Source organism: Palaemon carinicauda, chromosome 8 (genome assembly GCF_036898095.1).
Source record: "Palaemon carinicauda isolate YSFRI2023 chromosome 8, ASM3689809v2, whole genome shotgun sequence".
Taxonomy (NCBI): Eukaryota; Metazoa; Arthropoda; class Malacostraca; order Decapoda; family Palaemonidae; genus Palaemon; species Palaemon carinicauda.
In genome coordinates this window covers 153,211,637-153,229,136 of record NC_090732.1, presented here as the reverse complement: position 1 = coordinate 153,229,136, position 17,500 = coordinate 153,211,637, and the positions used below count along the sequence as shown (strand labels likewise).

The following is a 17,500-nucleotide window of genomic DNA, read 5'->3' as shown; positions in this document are numbered from 1 at the left end:
CTCCAAAGGTCGACGAAATTCATGGAGTCATTAAGTATTTTGTCTTGGAACATATACGGGATTAAGCGGAATTTGCCTGTTCTTAATGAGTTATGCAATGATTTCCGTGGCATTATTGCACTGCAAGAAACCTGACTCCTGTCCCATGATCTGGCTGGCTATCAGTGACTCGGTTTCTAGTGACTACAGCAACTTCTCTGTGGTCTCTCATTTCTATGGTATAGATCTTTGGATAAGTGTATAAGCGCAGTACTGTGATGATAATTTTATTAGATTGTATTATACCATTTTCTGTTTAAAATTCCACGCATTGCTTTCACATCAACTGCTCTACAACTGGACTTTTTTTTATCACAGATTGCTATCATTATCTTTGCAATTGAAGTTACTAACATAATTATCATCGTTATCGCTATTTTCTTATTATCTTTACTTTTAATATGTTTACTATCCACATTATTTTAAGTACTATAGTTATTTAGATTTTATTACCGGTATTATCTTAGACCCTGGCGAGATTACTATCACTGTTAGCATAGATGTATCATTGCTATATATTTAATGTAACCCTGTGTCAGTACAGCTAAAAAAAAATTATTTTGCTTTTGCTGTTGTCACTCTTATTTTGGATTTTTTCATTTCTTAAATTTTGTTTTTATTATCTGCATCTATCCGTTACCGTATTTGTCAGATCTATGTTTGGCATTATCTTTTACAATGTGTATTTTACATGTTGTTGACCATATAATTCTGTGCTCAACCTGTTAATGATGTACTGTAATTACTGTTGCTATTACATTTCTCATATTTTTACTGATGTTATAAGTGCATTTCTTATATTTTTACTGATGTTATAAGTGTATTTCTTATATTTTTACTGATGTCATAAGTGCATTTCTTATATTTTTACTGATGTCATAAGTGCATTTCTTATATTTCTAATGATGTCATAAGTGCATTTCATATATTTTTACTGATGTCATAAGTGCATTTCATATATTTTTACTGATGTCATAAGTGCATTTCATATATTTTTACTGATGTCATAAGTGCATTTCTTATATTTCTAATGTCATAAATGCATTTCATATATTTTACTGATGTCATAAGTGCATTTCTTATATTTCTAATGTCATAAATGCATTTCATATATTTTACTGATGTCATAAGTGCATTTCTTATATTTCTAATGTCATAAATGCATTTCATATATTTTACTGATGTCATAAGTGCATTTCTTATATTTCTAATGTCATAAATGCATTTCATATATTTTACTGATGTCATAAGTGCATTTCTTATATTTCTAATGATGTCATAAGTGTATTTCATATATTTTTACTGATGTCATAAGTGCATTTCTTATATTTCTAATGATGTCATAAGTGCATTTCATATATTTTTACTGATGTCATAAGGGGATTTCTTACATTTTTTCTGATGTTATAAGTGTATTTCTTATATTTTTACTGATGTTATAAGTGTATTTCTTATATTTTTACTGATGTTATAAGTGTATTTCTTATATTTTTACTGATGTTATAAGTGTATTTCTTATATTTTTACTGATGTCATAAGTGCATTTACTATATTTTTACTGATGTCATAAGTGCATTTCTTATATTTTTACTGATGTCATGAGTGCATTTACTATATTTTTACTGATGTCATAAGTGCATTTACTATATTTTTACTGATGTCATAAGTGCATTTATTATATTTTTACTGATGTCATGAGTGCATTTCATATATTTTTACTGATGTCATAAGTGCATTTACTATATTTTTACTGATGTCATAAGTGCATTTACTATATTTTTACTGATGTCATAAGTGCATTTACTATATTTTTACTGATGTCATAAGTGCATTTATTATATTTTTACTGATGTCATGAGTGCATTTCATATATTTTTACTGATGTCATAAGTGCATTTACTATATTTTTACTGATGTCATAAGTGCATTTACTATATTTTTACTGATGTCATAAGTGTATTTCTTATATTTTTACTGAGGTCATGAGTGCATTTCTGATATTTTTACTGATGTCATAAGTGCATTTCTGATATTTTTACTGATGTCATAAGTGCATTTCTTATATTTTTACTGATGTCATGAGTGCATTTCTGATATTTTTACTGATGTCATAAGTGTATTTCTTATATTTTTACTGATGTCATAAGTGCATTTCTTATATTTCTAATGATGCCATAAGTGCATTTCTTATATTTTTACTAATGTCATTAGTGCATTTCATATATTTTTACTGATGTTATAAGTGCATTTCTTATATTTCTAATGATGTCATAAGTGCATTTCTTATATTTTTACTGATGTCATAAGTGCATTTCATATATTTTCACTGATGTCATAAGTACATTTCTTATATTTATACTGATGTCATAAGTGCATTTCATATATATTTACTGGTGTCATAAGTGCATTTACTATATTTTACTGATGTCATAAGTGCATTTCTATTATTTTTACTGGTGTCATAAGTGCATTTCATATATTTTTACTGATGTCATAAGTACATTTCTTACATTTGTACTGTATGTCATAAGTGCATTTCATATATTTTTACTGATGTCATAAGTGCATTTCTATTATTTTTACTGGTGTCATAAGTGCATTTCATATATTTTTACTGATGTCATAAGTACATTTCTTACATTTGTACTGATGTCATAAGTGCATTTCATATATTTTTACTGATGTCAAGTGCATTTACTATATTTTTACTGATGTCATAAGTGCATTTCTATTATTTTTACTGGTGTCATAAGTGCATTTCTTATATTTTTACTGATGTCATAAGTACATTTCTTATATTTATACTGATGTCACAAGTGCATTTCATATATATTTACTGATGTCATAAGTTCATTTCATATATATTTACTGGTGTCATAAGTGCATTTCATATATATTTACTGGTGTCATAAGTGCATTTCATATATTTTTACTGATGGCATAAGTGCATTTCATATATTTTTACTGATGTCATTAGTGCATTTATTATATTTCTAATGTCATAAATGCATTTCATATATTTTACTGATGTCATAAGTGCATTTCTTATATTTCTAATGATGTCATAAGTGCATTTCATATATTTTTACTGATATCATAAGTGCATTTCTTATATTTCTAATGATGTCCAAAGTGCATTTCATATATTTTTACTGATGTCATAAGGGGATTTCTTACATTTTTTTCTGATGTTATAAGTGCATTTCGTATATTTTTACTGATGGCATAAGTGAATTTCATATATTTTTACTGATGTCATAAGTGTATTTCTTATATTATTACTGATGTCATAGGTGCATTTCATATATTTCTACCGATGTCATAAGGGGATTTCTTATATTTTTAATGATGTCATAAGTGCATTTCTTATATTTTTACTGATGTCCTAAGTGTAACAACAATGTACTCCACTTATAATTCTGTATATGGCTTTTTAACTTGAATAAACATTATTATTATTATTATTATTATTAATTGATTAATTAATTAAAATCTTCAGTACAACTGCTTGTACTCGTAATCAAACCCCGATTCAACTGCCCTCTGTTGTGCAATGCTTGCATCATTCCTCCTTTTAATGTCACCACACAGCAAACGAAAAGAATGAAAAACCTACCCCAGACTTAGAATATGGGTTTATGATACCCCATAAAAGGGCCGCATTAGTGGCTATGAGCAAAGGAGTTTATGGGGATGGGAATAAAGACGGCAGAACTTGAATTACCCTCTCCCCCTCCCGCCACGTTCTTTTGATGTTTAAATCCTCTGTCTTCCCCTTTCCGTATGGCTCTACTCACTCTAGACTAATTTGCGTTTAGAAACCAACCAAAAAGAAAGGCATAGTGAGGGCAATACAGAGAGCACAAGGAAACATTAAAAATATGAATAATCTCCCCTATATTATAAAAAGTAAGTGCCAGTCTATATATATATATATATATATATATATATATATATATATATATATATATATATATATATATATATATATATATGTATGTATGCATACATACATACATAATTTACATACATACATATTTTTCTTGTTACGCTCAGCTCTCCCCGTCCCTCTGGTAAGGGGAGAGGGAGTTGTTATACTCTGGTTCAAGGGGAAGTGCGTGGTGCATATCTATCCAAATATTTAGCCGTCATTTTTTGACGGGTCGCGTACACTCCTATTACGTATCTGATTGTCATAGCAAATAAAAAAAATAGCTAAAGCAGTTAAGATTTTACAATTCAAAGTAAGTTTGAAGGTAATACAAACTGAAAGGAAAACCAAATATTTCATAATGACTCCTAAAGGTAAACAACCTATTCGTCCGAGAACGACCATTAGCATAGAAAACAAACCGACCTGGGGAATGCGAATTCAGAGCCAACTACCAGTACAGCATGTGGCAATGGCGAGGGCACATAAGTTATACCATTGGCAAGAAAACGACGATGCAAGGGGTAAGAGAAATCTTCTAGATTTGTTGAGGGAGTTTCTGAAGACTGGCATTGTAAACTGCTTATTTCTCTCGTCTTATTTTCATGCTTGAGGATAGCCTTATTTATTTCTAAAGTTCCTGGTATAATCATTATTAGTCAACAAGTATTGCAAGAATATGTTGTTAGTTGACTTGTTTATCTGCATCATCTAGAAATTTCAAACTACAATTGCTGATTGAATTGATTTATTTATTCTTTTTCGCTGTTCCTTCTAATTGTTACAACATCTTATATATATATATATATATACATATATATATATATATATATATATATATATATATATATATATATATATATATATATATATATATTGTGTGTATGCATATAGTATATATTATATATACATACATAAAGATAATTATAGATATATAATGTGTGCATATGTATAATCGCCTTTCTGTTTCAATTAAATTTTGACAACTGAACTTTATTGAATGCGTTAATTGCAAAGTATTTTAGTCCTCTATAACATACTTGCATGTCTCTTCGCCAATCAAAATCCCAAATGTTGAAATTACTGGAGTGTTGGTAACAATGTAAATATTTCTATTTGCATGACAACTATTCCCTGAATAGATAAGATAAGGATGTGTCTTCCTAACATATTTTTGGGCTTGCCTGAAGTCTCATTGGACAACAGACCCTTACTCTTTCCAGCCACGATAGCTCTCTCTCTCTCTCTCTCTCTCTCTCTCTCTCTCTCTCTCTCTCTCTCTCTCTCTCTCTCTCTCTCTCTCTCTCTCTAAGACAAATGAATAAGGACAGTTTTTAAAACTCACTTCTTAGCATTCCACTAAATCTCTGTTCCCTATTCTGTTCTTCAATCTTGCTGTTAAGCACTTCGATTTGTCCTTCATACTGTGTTGTATTCCCCCTGTTGCACAAAGCCCTGAGTGGCTTCCCAGCCTCTAGTCCTGGGTCCTCTGGCCAAAATTCGTAAAACCATAAATTTATCCATTCTTATGCTACCATAAACTGTCCCTTTCTTCCTTCGAGAGGTAATGGTCTTGGATATGCGATCCATCTAGTTATTACCAGAAACTTTCTCTTTTAACAGAACAGGCCTAATGTCTAATCGATCTGTATTTTTCAATAAAAAAAAAAAGAAAAAAAAATAGTGAGAACTTGTTTTAGGATTGTACCATGAAAGAGGTTTTTACTAAATTGCTTGTGCTGGTTGGTCTGATGTTCCTTTCACATAGGAAAGCATTATTCACCCTCTTTTCTTTTCTTGCCTTTGCATAATTGAAAATAAACTCTTGGAAAATCTACCATAAAGCACTTTTGTTGTTTGTCCCAAAGTTTGGTGGAAAGTAGCTTGAATAGGCTTACAAAGCACGAGTTTGCAATTTCCCCCAGGAGTATTATTTTCAACAAAAAGCCTGGTGTCTTGGAATTAATTTTGTCATTTTATGACTCTTTAAATGTGTGCCTAGAGGTAAGAAACAAAAAATTAAAAGCAGAATTTTTGTATCTCTTTTAACAAGGTCCTTTATATAAACCACTCTTTGGTCCTGGTTTGAGAAACTCGAGTGTGTAAAATACCATTATTAACGAATGGTAAATTGGTTCTGAAAGTATTTAGCCAAAGGGGAACACCTGACTCAGAATAATGAAATGGTGGCAATAAGTGGAACATTATTTCGGAGAATACAAAGGAACTGAATTGTTGAATTGGCTGAAATCGCATGCAATAATAAACATAAGATAGACCTTTAAACTTTAAAAGCTCGCATTTGATTTATCATGTTGATTCCAATAAAATTTTGTTATCGAATACATGAAATGTTCCTTGTTTATTCTTGCATAAAAGTAATAAGACAGACTATCATTGCATCATCACCTGACATTGTGGTTATTTTTCTTGCGGTAAAGGAAATGTTGAATTGCAGTACTACTTGAGTGAAGATCAGCTGGATATTCTTGAGTTCTGTGAACCTGGGTTTGATAAAGTACCTTGCCTGCAGATTTCTCTAAGTGAGTATGTATTTTTCTGTCTAGTTTTAAGGGAGAAGAGTGAAGTAAAGTAAAACTCTTAGTTTGCTACATTGTTAAATCTTTTTCATACATGCTAATATTATTTTAGTGTGCCAATTCTCAGCATTTTTTGTTGATCATTTCCGATTAAACTCCCGTTTGTACAGCAATAAATACCTATGATTCCATACCCTTTTCAAAAGTGAGGTAAATTTTTTAAAGAGATAAATCATGTGTTGATTTTTTTTTTCAATATCTGAATTGCATAAGTTAGAGTTTTAAGATAAATATATATACAACAGTTTATCTTTATCATATATTGTCATCATTTATAGAGAAGTGATAAACCACTCACTAGAAGACATTGATGTTGAATACAAATGAGTCATCACTTGACTAAAATCACACCTTTATTTTCATTTTTTTCAAACCTGACATTGTGTTATTTTGATAAAAAAATTTAATCGTTGTATTTTTTTTTCTTCGATTTACAACATAGTGGATGTCTTAGCTTTTCGAAAGTTTTTATTGAAGCATAAAAAAAACAAAGAACCTGCACCACCTTCAACTTCAAGGAAACTTTTGTCTCCAGCTGAAGAAAAAGTAGTTTTGGAAAGCCAAAAAGGGGATAAAGAATTATTGAATCCATATCTTATTCCTCTATACCCTGAGGAAGTCATCCAACATCATCCTGGCATCTTTGGAGCATTAGATATACCGTTATATGTTCCTGAAGAGTGTTGTGACCCTAACCTAATTCAGTGTATTCCGTCAGGAGGAGAGAAACCACAGACACCGATAGACAGTGAAGTAAATGTATACTATAACCCTACAGGCTTTAATAGGGAGCAAACTACAGACATACCTAAGCAGAATGAAGTAAGACTTCCTTTGGATATTTCAAGAATTGAGGACCAACCTCCTCCTGATATGCCTCCAAATTTGCAAGTAACCTCAAACAGGAAAAATTCCACGCAATCCTCTCATGGCTCCTCCAGTACTCCTGTTTATGGATCTCATCACAACATTGCAACTTCAGACAGCACAGGATATCCATCAAATTATAATCTTATGAAAAGTAGCAATACTATGTTATTTGATCCAGCTTCTTCAAGTAGCTGCGCTACATCAGAGTCTTTTTCAAACAGTGATATGATTAAAGACGATACTGATAAAAGACCGCTTTTAATTCAGAGTGAGGCACAAAGTCTAGATATCATTAAGCAAGGAACGGCTGGTCCTAGTACTACAGGACATACAGAAGAGTCATTGAATGTATTACGGTGTATAGAAGAAACTATACTTCCACAACTTGGTCCGGCGAGAAGTTACACGGTAGTGGTCTTTCGGCAAAATCCTACAGGTTTTAATGGTAATGAAGTTTTTCAAATTAATCCTAGTAGCATGGGAGATGCAACATGCAATCTTCCCGACTCTCTGGCTAGTGATTTAGCCCACTTTGCCAATCTATATGACAACGCGAGCTGTTTCCGAATTACTAAGTACACCCCTACGAATTTCATACAATACCAGCCTTTACAACATAATCTTCGTGGTTCAGGTAGTAGTGGATATATTTCGAAAATCTGTGAACCCGGAGAAGTGGAAGAAGTTATGCAAGCTTCCACGCGCACAGTAACTTCTCATCAGAGCCATCCTGTAGTTTCAAGTATTTGTAAAACAAATCCCCCAAGTTCTGAAAACGAAAAGCAAATGCTACCCGATAGTATAGAGAACAACAGCGATAGTATTGCTGTACTTTCAGAAAGACTCAAAACAGTGATGAAAAGTAATGTTGAGTCAGAAAAGTCCTTTACAGAGAAGAACGATAATATTCCCTCTTCTGATAGTTTAAGTACGGCTGTACTTCCAGAAAGGCTCAAAACAGTGATGAATAGTAATGTTCAGTCAGAAAAGTCCTTTACAGAGAAGAACGATAATATTCCCTCTTCTGATAGTTTAAATACGGCTGTACTTTCAGAAAGGCTCAAAACAGTGATGAATAGTAATGTTCAGTCAGAAAAGTCCTTTACAGAGAAGAACGATAATATTCCCTCTTCTGATAGTTTAAGCACTGCTGTACTTTCAGAAAGGCTCAAAACAGTGATGAATAGTAATGTTCAGTCAGAAAAGTCCTTTACAGAGAAGAACGATAATATTCCCTCTTCTGATAGTTTAAGTACTGCTGTACTTTCAGAAAGGCTCAAAACAGTGATGAATAGTAATGTTCAGTCAGAAAAGTCCTTTACAGAGAAGAACGATAATATCCCCTCTTCTGATAGTTTAAGTACTGCTGTACTTTCAGAAAGGCTCAAAACAGTGATGAATAGTAATGTTCAGTCAGAAAAATCTTTTACAGAGAAGAACGATAATATTCCCTCTTCTGATAGTATAAGTACTGCTGTACTTCCAGAAAGGCTCAAAACAGTGATGAATAGTAATGTTCAGTCAGAAAAGTCCTTTACAGAGAAGAACGATAATATTCCCTCTTCTGATAGTTTAAGCACTGCTGTACTTTCAGAAAGGCTCAAAACAGTGATGAATAGTAATGTTCAGTCAGAAAAGTCCTTTACAGAGAAGAACGATAATATTCCCTCTTCTGATAGTTTAAGCACTGCTGTACTTTCAGAAAGGCTCAAAACAGTGATGAATAGTAATGTTCAGTCAGAAAAATCCTTTACAGAGAAGAACGATAATATTCCCTCTTCTGATAGTTTAAGTACTGCTGTACTTTCAGAAAGGCTCAAAACAGTGATGAATAGTAATGTTCAGTCAGAAAAATCCTTTACAGAGAAGAACGATAATATTCCCTCTTCTGATAGTTTAAGTACTGCTGTACTTTCAGAAAGGCTCAAAACAGTGATGAATAGTAATGTTCAGTCAGATAAGTCTTTTACAGAGAAGAACGATAATATTCCCTCTTCTGATAGTTTAAGTACTGCTGTACTTCCAGAAAGGCTCAAAACAGTGATGAATAGTAATGTTCAGTCAGAAAAGTCCTTTACAGAGAAGAACGATAATATTCCCTCTTCTGATAGTTTAAGTACTGCTGTACTTTCAGAAAGGCTCAAAACAGTGATGAATAGTAATGTTCAGTCAGAAAAGTCCTTTACAGAGAAGAACGATAATATTCCCTCTTCTGATAGTTTAAGTACTGCTGTACTTTCAGAAAGGCTCAAAACAGTGATGAATAGTAATGTTCAGTCAGAAAAGTCCTTTACAGAGAAGAACGATAATATCCCCTCTTCTTATAGTTTAAGTACTGCTGTACTTCCAGAAAGACTCAAAACAGTGATGAATAATAATGTTCAGTCAGAAAAATCTTTTACAGAGAAGAACGATAATATTCCCTCTTCTGATAGTATAAGTACTGCTGTACTTCCAGAAAGGCTCAAAACAGTGATGAATAGTAATGTTCAGTCAGAAAAGTCCTTTACAGAGAAGAACGATAATATTCCCTCTTCTGATAGTTTAAGTACTGCTGTACTTTCAGAAAGACTCAAAACAGTATTTTCAGAATGGCTCAAAACAGTGATGAAAAGTAATGTTGAGTCAGAAAAATCCTTTACAGAGAAGAACGATAATATTCCCTCTTCTGATAGTTTAAGTACTGCTGTACTTTCAGAAAGGCTCACAACAGTGATGAATAGTAATGTTCAGTCAGAAAAATCCTTTACAGAGAAGAACGATAATATTCCCTCTTCTGATAGTTTAAGTATTGCTGTACTTTCAGAAAGGCTCAAAACAGTGATGAATAATAATGTTCAGTCAGAAAAATCCTTTACAGAGAAGAACGATAATATTCCCTCTTCTGATAGTTTAAGTATTGCTGTACTTTCAGAAAGGCTCAAAACAGTGATGAATAGTAATGTTCAGTCAGAAAAGTCCTTTACAGAGAAGAACGATAATATACTACCTGATAGTAACCTTGTGACTTTAAACTGTAATGAGAAAAAATATCAAGAGTCTTGCTCTACAACTAGTGATGTAGCTAGTGAATGCAGAAATGAATCTCCAAAGTTAGGTAACAAAACAGGCACACGCAGAAAGAAAATTCACCAGAAAACACCCGATTTTAATCAACACTTCCAAACACCAGTCCACAATAAAGAAAATCTTTCCAAGAATGTAATGAGCCAGAGGCCTTGTCATAATCAAAGTGCAGCTGCTGGATCCTCTAAAGAACACTCCACTTTTATGGAAATTAATTCAAACAATTCCATTAAAAGTAACGAAGAAACTCCTCATAAAAGCCCTGTCAGAAAACTATTAACAAAGTTTAATAGCGAATCCGTAGAACTTGAAAGACCACCTGCCAGTCGCCGCAGAATTAAAAGTTCTGAAGCTTATGAATGCCTAAGTAATAAGTGTCTGGCCTCCAGAAAACGATACAACAGTGACCCCCAGTTGATATCGGATGCACTCCGGTTAAGTTTTAACACTATAGCAAAGAGCAACAGTCCAACCAATTCTCCATTGCCTGATGCAAATGATGATACTCCACTTGCATCTAAATCTCAAGAAACTACACCATTTCCTATTGATTCTGAGTCCTCTCCGCCTGATCCGTGCAATATTAAGAATGATAAAGATGAGGAAAGCCCTCTAGATAATGAAAGTTCTCCAGATTATGAGGGTTCTACAGATTATGAGAGTTCTACAGATTATGAGAGTTCTCCAGATTATGAAAGTTCTTCATATAATGAAAGTTCTCCAGATAATGAGAGTTCTACAGATTATGAAGTTAGGGAAAAGGTTTACCGTCCAAGAAGAAAGCTCAGACAGCGGATATCTCGGAAGAAAGAATATAAATATTTTAATGAGAGTTCTACTGATAATGAAAGTTCTCCAGATTATGAAAGTTCTCCAGATTATGAAAGTTCTACAGATAATGAAAGTTCTCCGGATTATGAAGGCAGGGAAAGGGTTTACCGTCCAAGAAGAAAGCTCAGACAGCGGATATCTCGGGAGAAAGAATATAAATATTCTTTCAGAGATACAACAAAACAACCTATGAAATATAGTCCACTTGCATCTAAATCTCAAGAAACTACATCATTTCCTATTGATTATGAGCCCTCTCCGCCTGATCCGTGCAATATTAAGAAGGATAAAGATAATGAAAGCCCTCCAGATAATGAAAGCCCTCCAGATAATGAAAGCCCTCCAGATAATGAAAGCCCTCCAGATAATGAAAATGCTCCAGTTAATGAAAATTCTCCAGATAATGAAAGTTCTCCAGATAATGAGAGTTCTACAGATAATGAGAGTTCTTCCGATTTTGAAGTCGGGGAAAGGGTTTACCGTCCAAGAAGAAAGCTCAGACAGCGGATATCTCGGAAGAAAGAATATAAATATTCTTTTAGAGATACAACAAAAAAACCTATGAAATATAGTCCTTAAAAAAGGAAACTCGAAGAGTTTTACAGAACGAACAGCAAAAGTTTAATAAATGTTTCCATATTAGATAAAAATACTAACACTTATAAGACTGGCTGGTACTATATATGTATAGATGATTTTGCTACACAATCGTATAAATGAGACGTTCTAAAAACCTCCTTGAGTTTAAGAATAGCGGAAGTGTTTAACGTTTAGTAATATATATGTTATGGAAATAAATAATCATTGACTGACGAATAGCATTAAGCCAATATCCTATTATGGGAAAAGTGTTCAACCTTATTGTTTTGTACAAATTAGCAACAAATATCTTACAGAGCCTTTGTCCTGTGTTATGGTACGTCACGAGGAGCAAGATTGTATATGCAAATCCTAGCTATGCTCTTGTGTATAAGGGAGAAACTTACTTTTTACAATAATGGGGAGACTTTGATTATTACTAACCTCCTAAAGTTTATAAAGTTCAATGTATTTTTACTATTAGTTTAAACCATCTATTTGTGTATATATCATTTCTGCTCGTGTTCTTGTCATATTTTTAATTTTAGCGTTCCTTTGTTATTTTAAACGATTTTTTGTAAATATATGTAAAACAATAAATTGGTTTTTTTTTTTTTGTCTAAGATCCTTCCGAATACTAAAATTGTTAATTCTAACTGTATTAGAATGTTCATACGCAAATACACAGAATTGTGTTTCTGTAAACAGTTGGTGTAGCTCCACTGAAATCGAGAATTTACAACTAACGTTAGATAATAAGCTGCTTGAATCACTGATATGAACAAATGCGAATTTTGATTTAAGATTCCTGATAACTAAAGAGGAAGAAACCAATCAAAGAACGCTATATGTCTACTTTTGTACTTTCATTGTTATTAAAAAATTGATTACTTTTCGGTAGAAAAAAAAAATCAAACATTAAATGGTCTTTTTAACTGGAGTATTTATAATATATTCTTGATGCAAAATAATGTTTACATGCAAAGCATTTAAGCGTTGAAAAAACCGCTTTGAATGTGTAATTATTGTAAAATATATTCAAAGAGACATCTAGGTGATTTAGGAAGATTTAATTAAAAGTTCCCGGCCTTGATTTCCCCAAGCAAGTTTGTTGTTCAAATTCGTTCCTTATTTGGTAACATTTGGTATGTTTTGGTGGCCCTGTAATCTTTAAAATCTTCTAATGTCCCTATTCTACCCAATTGTAATTAAAGAGATCTATGGAGAGATGCCTTCTATCATACGGATATCCATTGCAAAAGATCACTTTTTTTCTTTCTTTTTTCTTTTTTTTTTACAGCCTTAGATAGCTCTATTATTTAACTATTTCTTTATTTTCTTTCCTCACTGGGCTACTTTTCCATGTTGGAGCCCTTGGGTTTATAGCATCTTGGTTTTCCAACTAGGGTTGTAGCTTAGCTTGTGATGATAATAAGAATAATAATATGAATAACGAAAAGATACTTAAATAGCAAGGTAAAGAGTCTTTGGCTGTAGATGCAGAAACTACGACAGCATTAGTAACCATTTTAACTAAGAGTATTAGATCAGATGATTGACACTTGCAATAAAGGAGTGCTTATGATCAACTACACTTAGCAGAAGGGTCTCATTCAAAATAAAGTATGCATGAAACCGGTGTTCCAAAATGAATACTACCGAAATTTATATCAGAATTTTACGAAATGACTAAGACTTTAAATATATATATATATATATATATATATATATATATATATATATATATATATATATGTATATATATATATATATATATATATATATATATATATATATATATATATATATATATACATGTTTATATGTATATATGTATATATATATTTATATATGTGTATATGTATATATATACAGTGAATATATATATACATATATATATGTGTATATATATATATATATATATATATATATATATATATATATATATATATATACATATATATAGATAGATAGACATGTATATATACATATATATATGTATATATACATATATATATATGTATATATATGTATAAATATATGCATATATATATATATATGTATATATATATATATATATATATATATATATATATATATATATATATATATATGTATATATATAATATATATATATATGTATATATATAATATATATATATATATATATATATATATATATATATATATATATAATATATATATATATATATATATATATATATATATATATATATACATATATATACATATATATATATATATATATATATATATATATATATATATATATATATATATATATATATATATATATATATATTCTGTGTATAAATGTGCATTATATTTGATTATGAGAGCCGGTAATCACTGCTTCCTGAATTAGAAAGCATTTTTATATGTGCTTAAAAGGCTCGTTAACTTATAAAGCGAAGGTTTATAAAATAAATGCCATTTGTACAAAAGATAAAGATGAATGAACAAAAAATTGGAAAAGAATATAATTTTTAGCGAAATTCAGGATGAAAATTTATGATGAAAAGTACAAGAATAGAAGCATCGCTTTCACCAACTGTAAAACAGAATATGTAATGCATATGAAAAACTCATAATTCTTTGGTTCGATTAGTAATAATAAAAGGGAGTTTAACTGCATTTTGATTAAAAAGTTTTTATGGATTATATAATAAAAAAGCTTCATAGGTGAGAATGTAAAGATTTTATGGATTATTTAATAAAAAAAGCCTCATAGGTGAGAATATAGTTTTTATGGATTATTTAATAAAAGAGCCTCATAAGTGAGAATATAACTACCTCCATATAATAGATACATTAAAAAAAAAGTCCTAAAACAATAAATAAATGGTTACATTTATAAAGGAAAAAACAAGAAATGTTTAAGAAGGAATACTCTATAATCAATTCAAAAGGTAATCGGTCGTTGAAGACAGAAAAATTCTACAGAACCAGTGGATTGAAACACTTGAAAAGGTTTCTTTCCTAAACAGATTAATCTCTAGAGCTGAAATAATAATCTGAAGAAGGCTTTTCAATACTTCTGTTGCTTAATAGACTCTGCTTGATTTACTTATGATCCGTTGGTAATTATGTTATTAAGATAATCTATTTAGATGATGCATCAGTCAAACCGGACTTTCATTCCAAGAAAATAACGTTGGTTCTTGTATGATCAACGTGATTTTGTAATCATGGGCACATCACCCACTTACTTTAAATACCAGAAACAGAAGTATGGATGGATTCAGGAATTCCTGGCACAGTTCTCTTTGAGGAAGTGCACCCTGTTACACCGTTACTGCACGGCGAGTTCCCGTGTATAGCTTCGCCTACAACCTTTGCCATCTCTCACAATAGTAAATTCTTTTTAGTGAGGCATATTTGCACCGACTCGCAGGGATGCCCATTTAGCTCGGAAAAGATTCTTACACGCTGATTGGTGGGACAAGATAATTCTAACCAATCGGATAGCAGGAAACTTTTTCGAGCTAAAAGAGCACAGCTGCAAGTCAATGCAAATGTGCCACATTGAAACAAAATGAGTATAGACTATCTGTTTAGTTACTTGCAATGCAGTAATGGTTTGACAGAGTGCACTTCTTCAGAGTGAGGTGTGCTATGAATTCCTATGTCCAACTGTACGTATTCAAATCAGTGTTAGATTTAAATTGGAAGTCGTTTATAAGAAAACATGTTTATTGGAATATCTAATTTTAACAGAGAAAGTCAGTTTAAGGTCAATTTCAAAGCCAATTATAATTGGGACAATTACTCTTAAAAGTGTTTTAATACCTTCTGAAATAAAAGATAAATATTTCAGCTATACCACGAAAATTGAAAATTCTTTAGATGCTTACATTTTTGCTCTCACAATCATTTACATTTATTTTTTGTAGTAATTGTTATAACCAAAATAAACGACTCAATTGATAAACATGTAGTAGTAGTAGTAGTAGTAGTAGTAGTAGTAGTAGTAGTAGTAGTAGAAATCGCTACAATTACCTTATCTTAGTTAAAAAAAAGGCCTATTATAAAAAAGTGTGCGATGAAAATGACCCACGGAAAATACATAAGAACCTAAAGAAACTATTAGGTCTAAAGACAGAAATAGTGTTGCCTGACATAACTAATGATCCTAAATGCCTAGCAAATGATTTTATTGATTATTTTGAGGAAAAAATAAATAAAATCTGCTCCAGTTTTCACAACATCAGCACAACAGAGCGAAGGAATACATCAGCAACAGGTGTAAATAAGCTAAGGGTATTCAAAGTGTTAAGTCAGAGTGATTATATGAGAATAATAAAGAAAGTAAAAGAAACCTACTGCGGAAATGACCCATTTCCAATTAACAATGTAAAAGATGCAGAAAATTTCACCAGACTACAAGAGACCTACCGAAACATGGTAAATATGAGTCTAACACAGGCAGTTTTCCCTGATTGTGAAAAAGTTGCGTGTATCAGGCCTGTGTATAAAGGAAAAGGTGATGCAGACAATTTAAGTTCATATAGGCCAATATCAAATCTGTCATATTTTTCTAAAATTATTGAAACTGCTGTACACGAACAAACCTGGAAATATCTGAACAAATCTAATGCCATACCTTATGATCAATCTGCATACAGAGAAAATTACTCCACAGAAACAACAATGTTAGCGATAAAAAATTACATAACAGAAATTATAACAAATGGCAAGTGTTGCATTTTTGTAATGCTTGATCTAAGTGCAGCATTTGATACTGTAGAACATACATATCTGATGGAAGACCTTAAAGCTGTGGGCATCGTAGAACGAGCACACGACTGGTTTGTGAGTTATCTTGAAAACCGCAAAGTTAAAGTAGTAATATCAAATGTTGAATCTGAGACAAGAAAACTAACCAAAGGGGTGCCTCAAGGCAGTGTACTAGGTCCTCTCCTGTTTGAAATTTACACGATTGAACTGGCAAATATACTTGAAACTCACAGAGTTAAGTTTAAAATATACGCTGATGATACACAATTCTATTTCCCAATAGAATCAGTTGATGAAGCTAAAAGAAAGATACATGAAATAATGAATGACATTAAGGCTTGGATGTTAACAAAAAAAGCTCAAGCTCAATGAAGACAAAAGTGAATGTATTATTTTTGGAAATGAAAAAGATATAAAAAGAATCGAATGCTTCCAAAGAATTGAAATAGGTCAATCGATCATTGACCTAAAGAAATCTGTCAGGAATCTTGGAGTAATCATGGATGATAGACTGACAATGAACGAACATATAAATAACATGGTAAGAAATTGTAACTATCATATTAGAAACATAGCATTTATTAGTAAATACCTAGATGAAAAATCTATGGCCATACTCATTAATCACCACATATTTTCAAGAATTGATTACTGCAACTCACTGTTCTATGGCTTACGAAATTATCAGCTGAAGAAAATTCAGAGAGTACAAAACAGAGCCGCTAGATTAATAAAAGGACTACACAATAGGGAAAGAATTACCCCTGCACTAATTAAATTACACTGGCTACCGGTAAAAGCGAGAATTGAATACAAGCTACTCTTA

At 31.5% G+C, this 17,500-nt stretch overlaps 2 protein-coding genes across 2 annotated transcripts in view; both read left to right on the top strand.

Annotated features, from left to right (window-relative positions):
* LOC137645500 (uncharacterized) overlaps positions 1-17,500 on the top strand; it is a 202,643-nt gene that overhangs the window by 152,380 nt on the left and 32,763 nt on the right. The gene's annotated exons all lie outside the window — the stretch shown is intronic.
* On the top strand, positions 4,332-12,488 carry LOC137644754 (uro-adherence factor A-like). Its single transcript, XM_068377650.1, has 3 exons — positions 4,332-4,494; positions 6,412-6,513; positions 7,013-12,488. The coding sequence occupies exons 1-3, from the start codon at positions 4,332-4,334 to the stop codon at positions 11,914-11,916; spliced, it is 5,169 nt and encodes a 1,722-aa protein (XP_068233751.1). The 3' UTR covers positions 11,917-12,488.

Coding starts and splice junctions, on each gene's coding strand:
- LOC137644754 (XM_068377650.1), top strand. CDS start 4,332: ATGACTCCTAAAGGTAAACAACCTATTCGTCCGAGAACGACCATTAGC. Junction 4,495..6,411: donor AGAAAACGACGATGCAAGGG/GTAAGAGAAATC, acceptor CTTGCGGTAAAG/GAAATGTTGAATTGCAGTAC. Junction 6,514..7,012: donor TTGCCTGCAGATTTCTCTAA/GTGAGTATGTAT, acceptor TTTACAACATAG/TGGATGTCTTAGCTTTTCGA.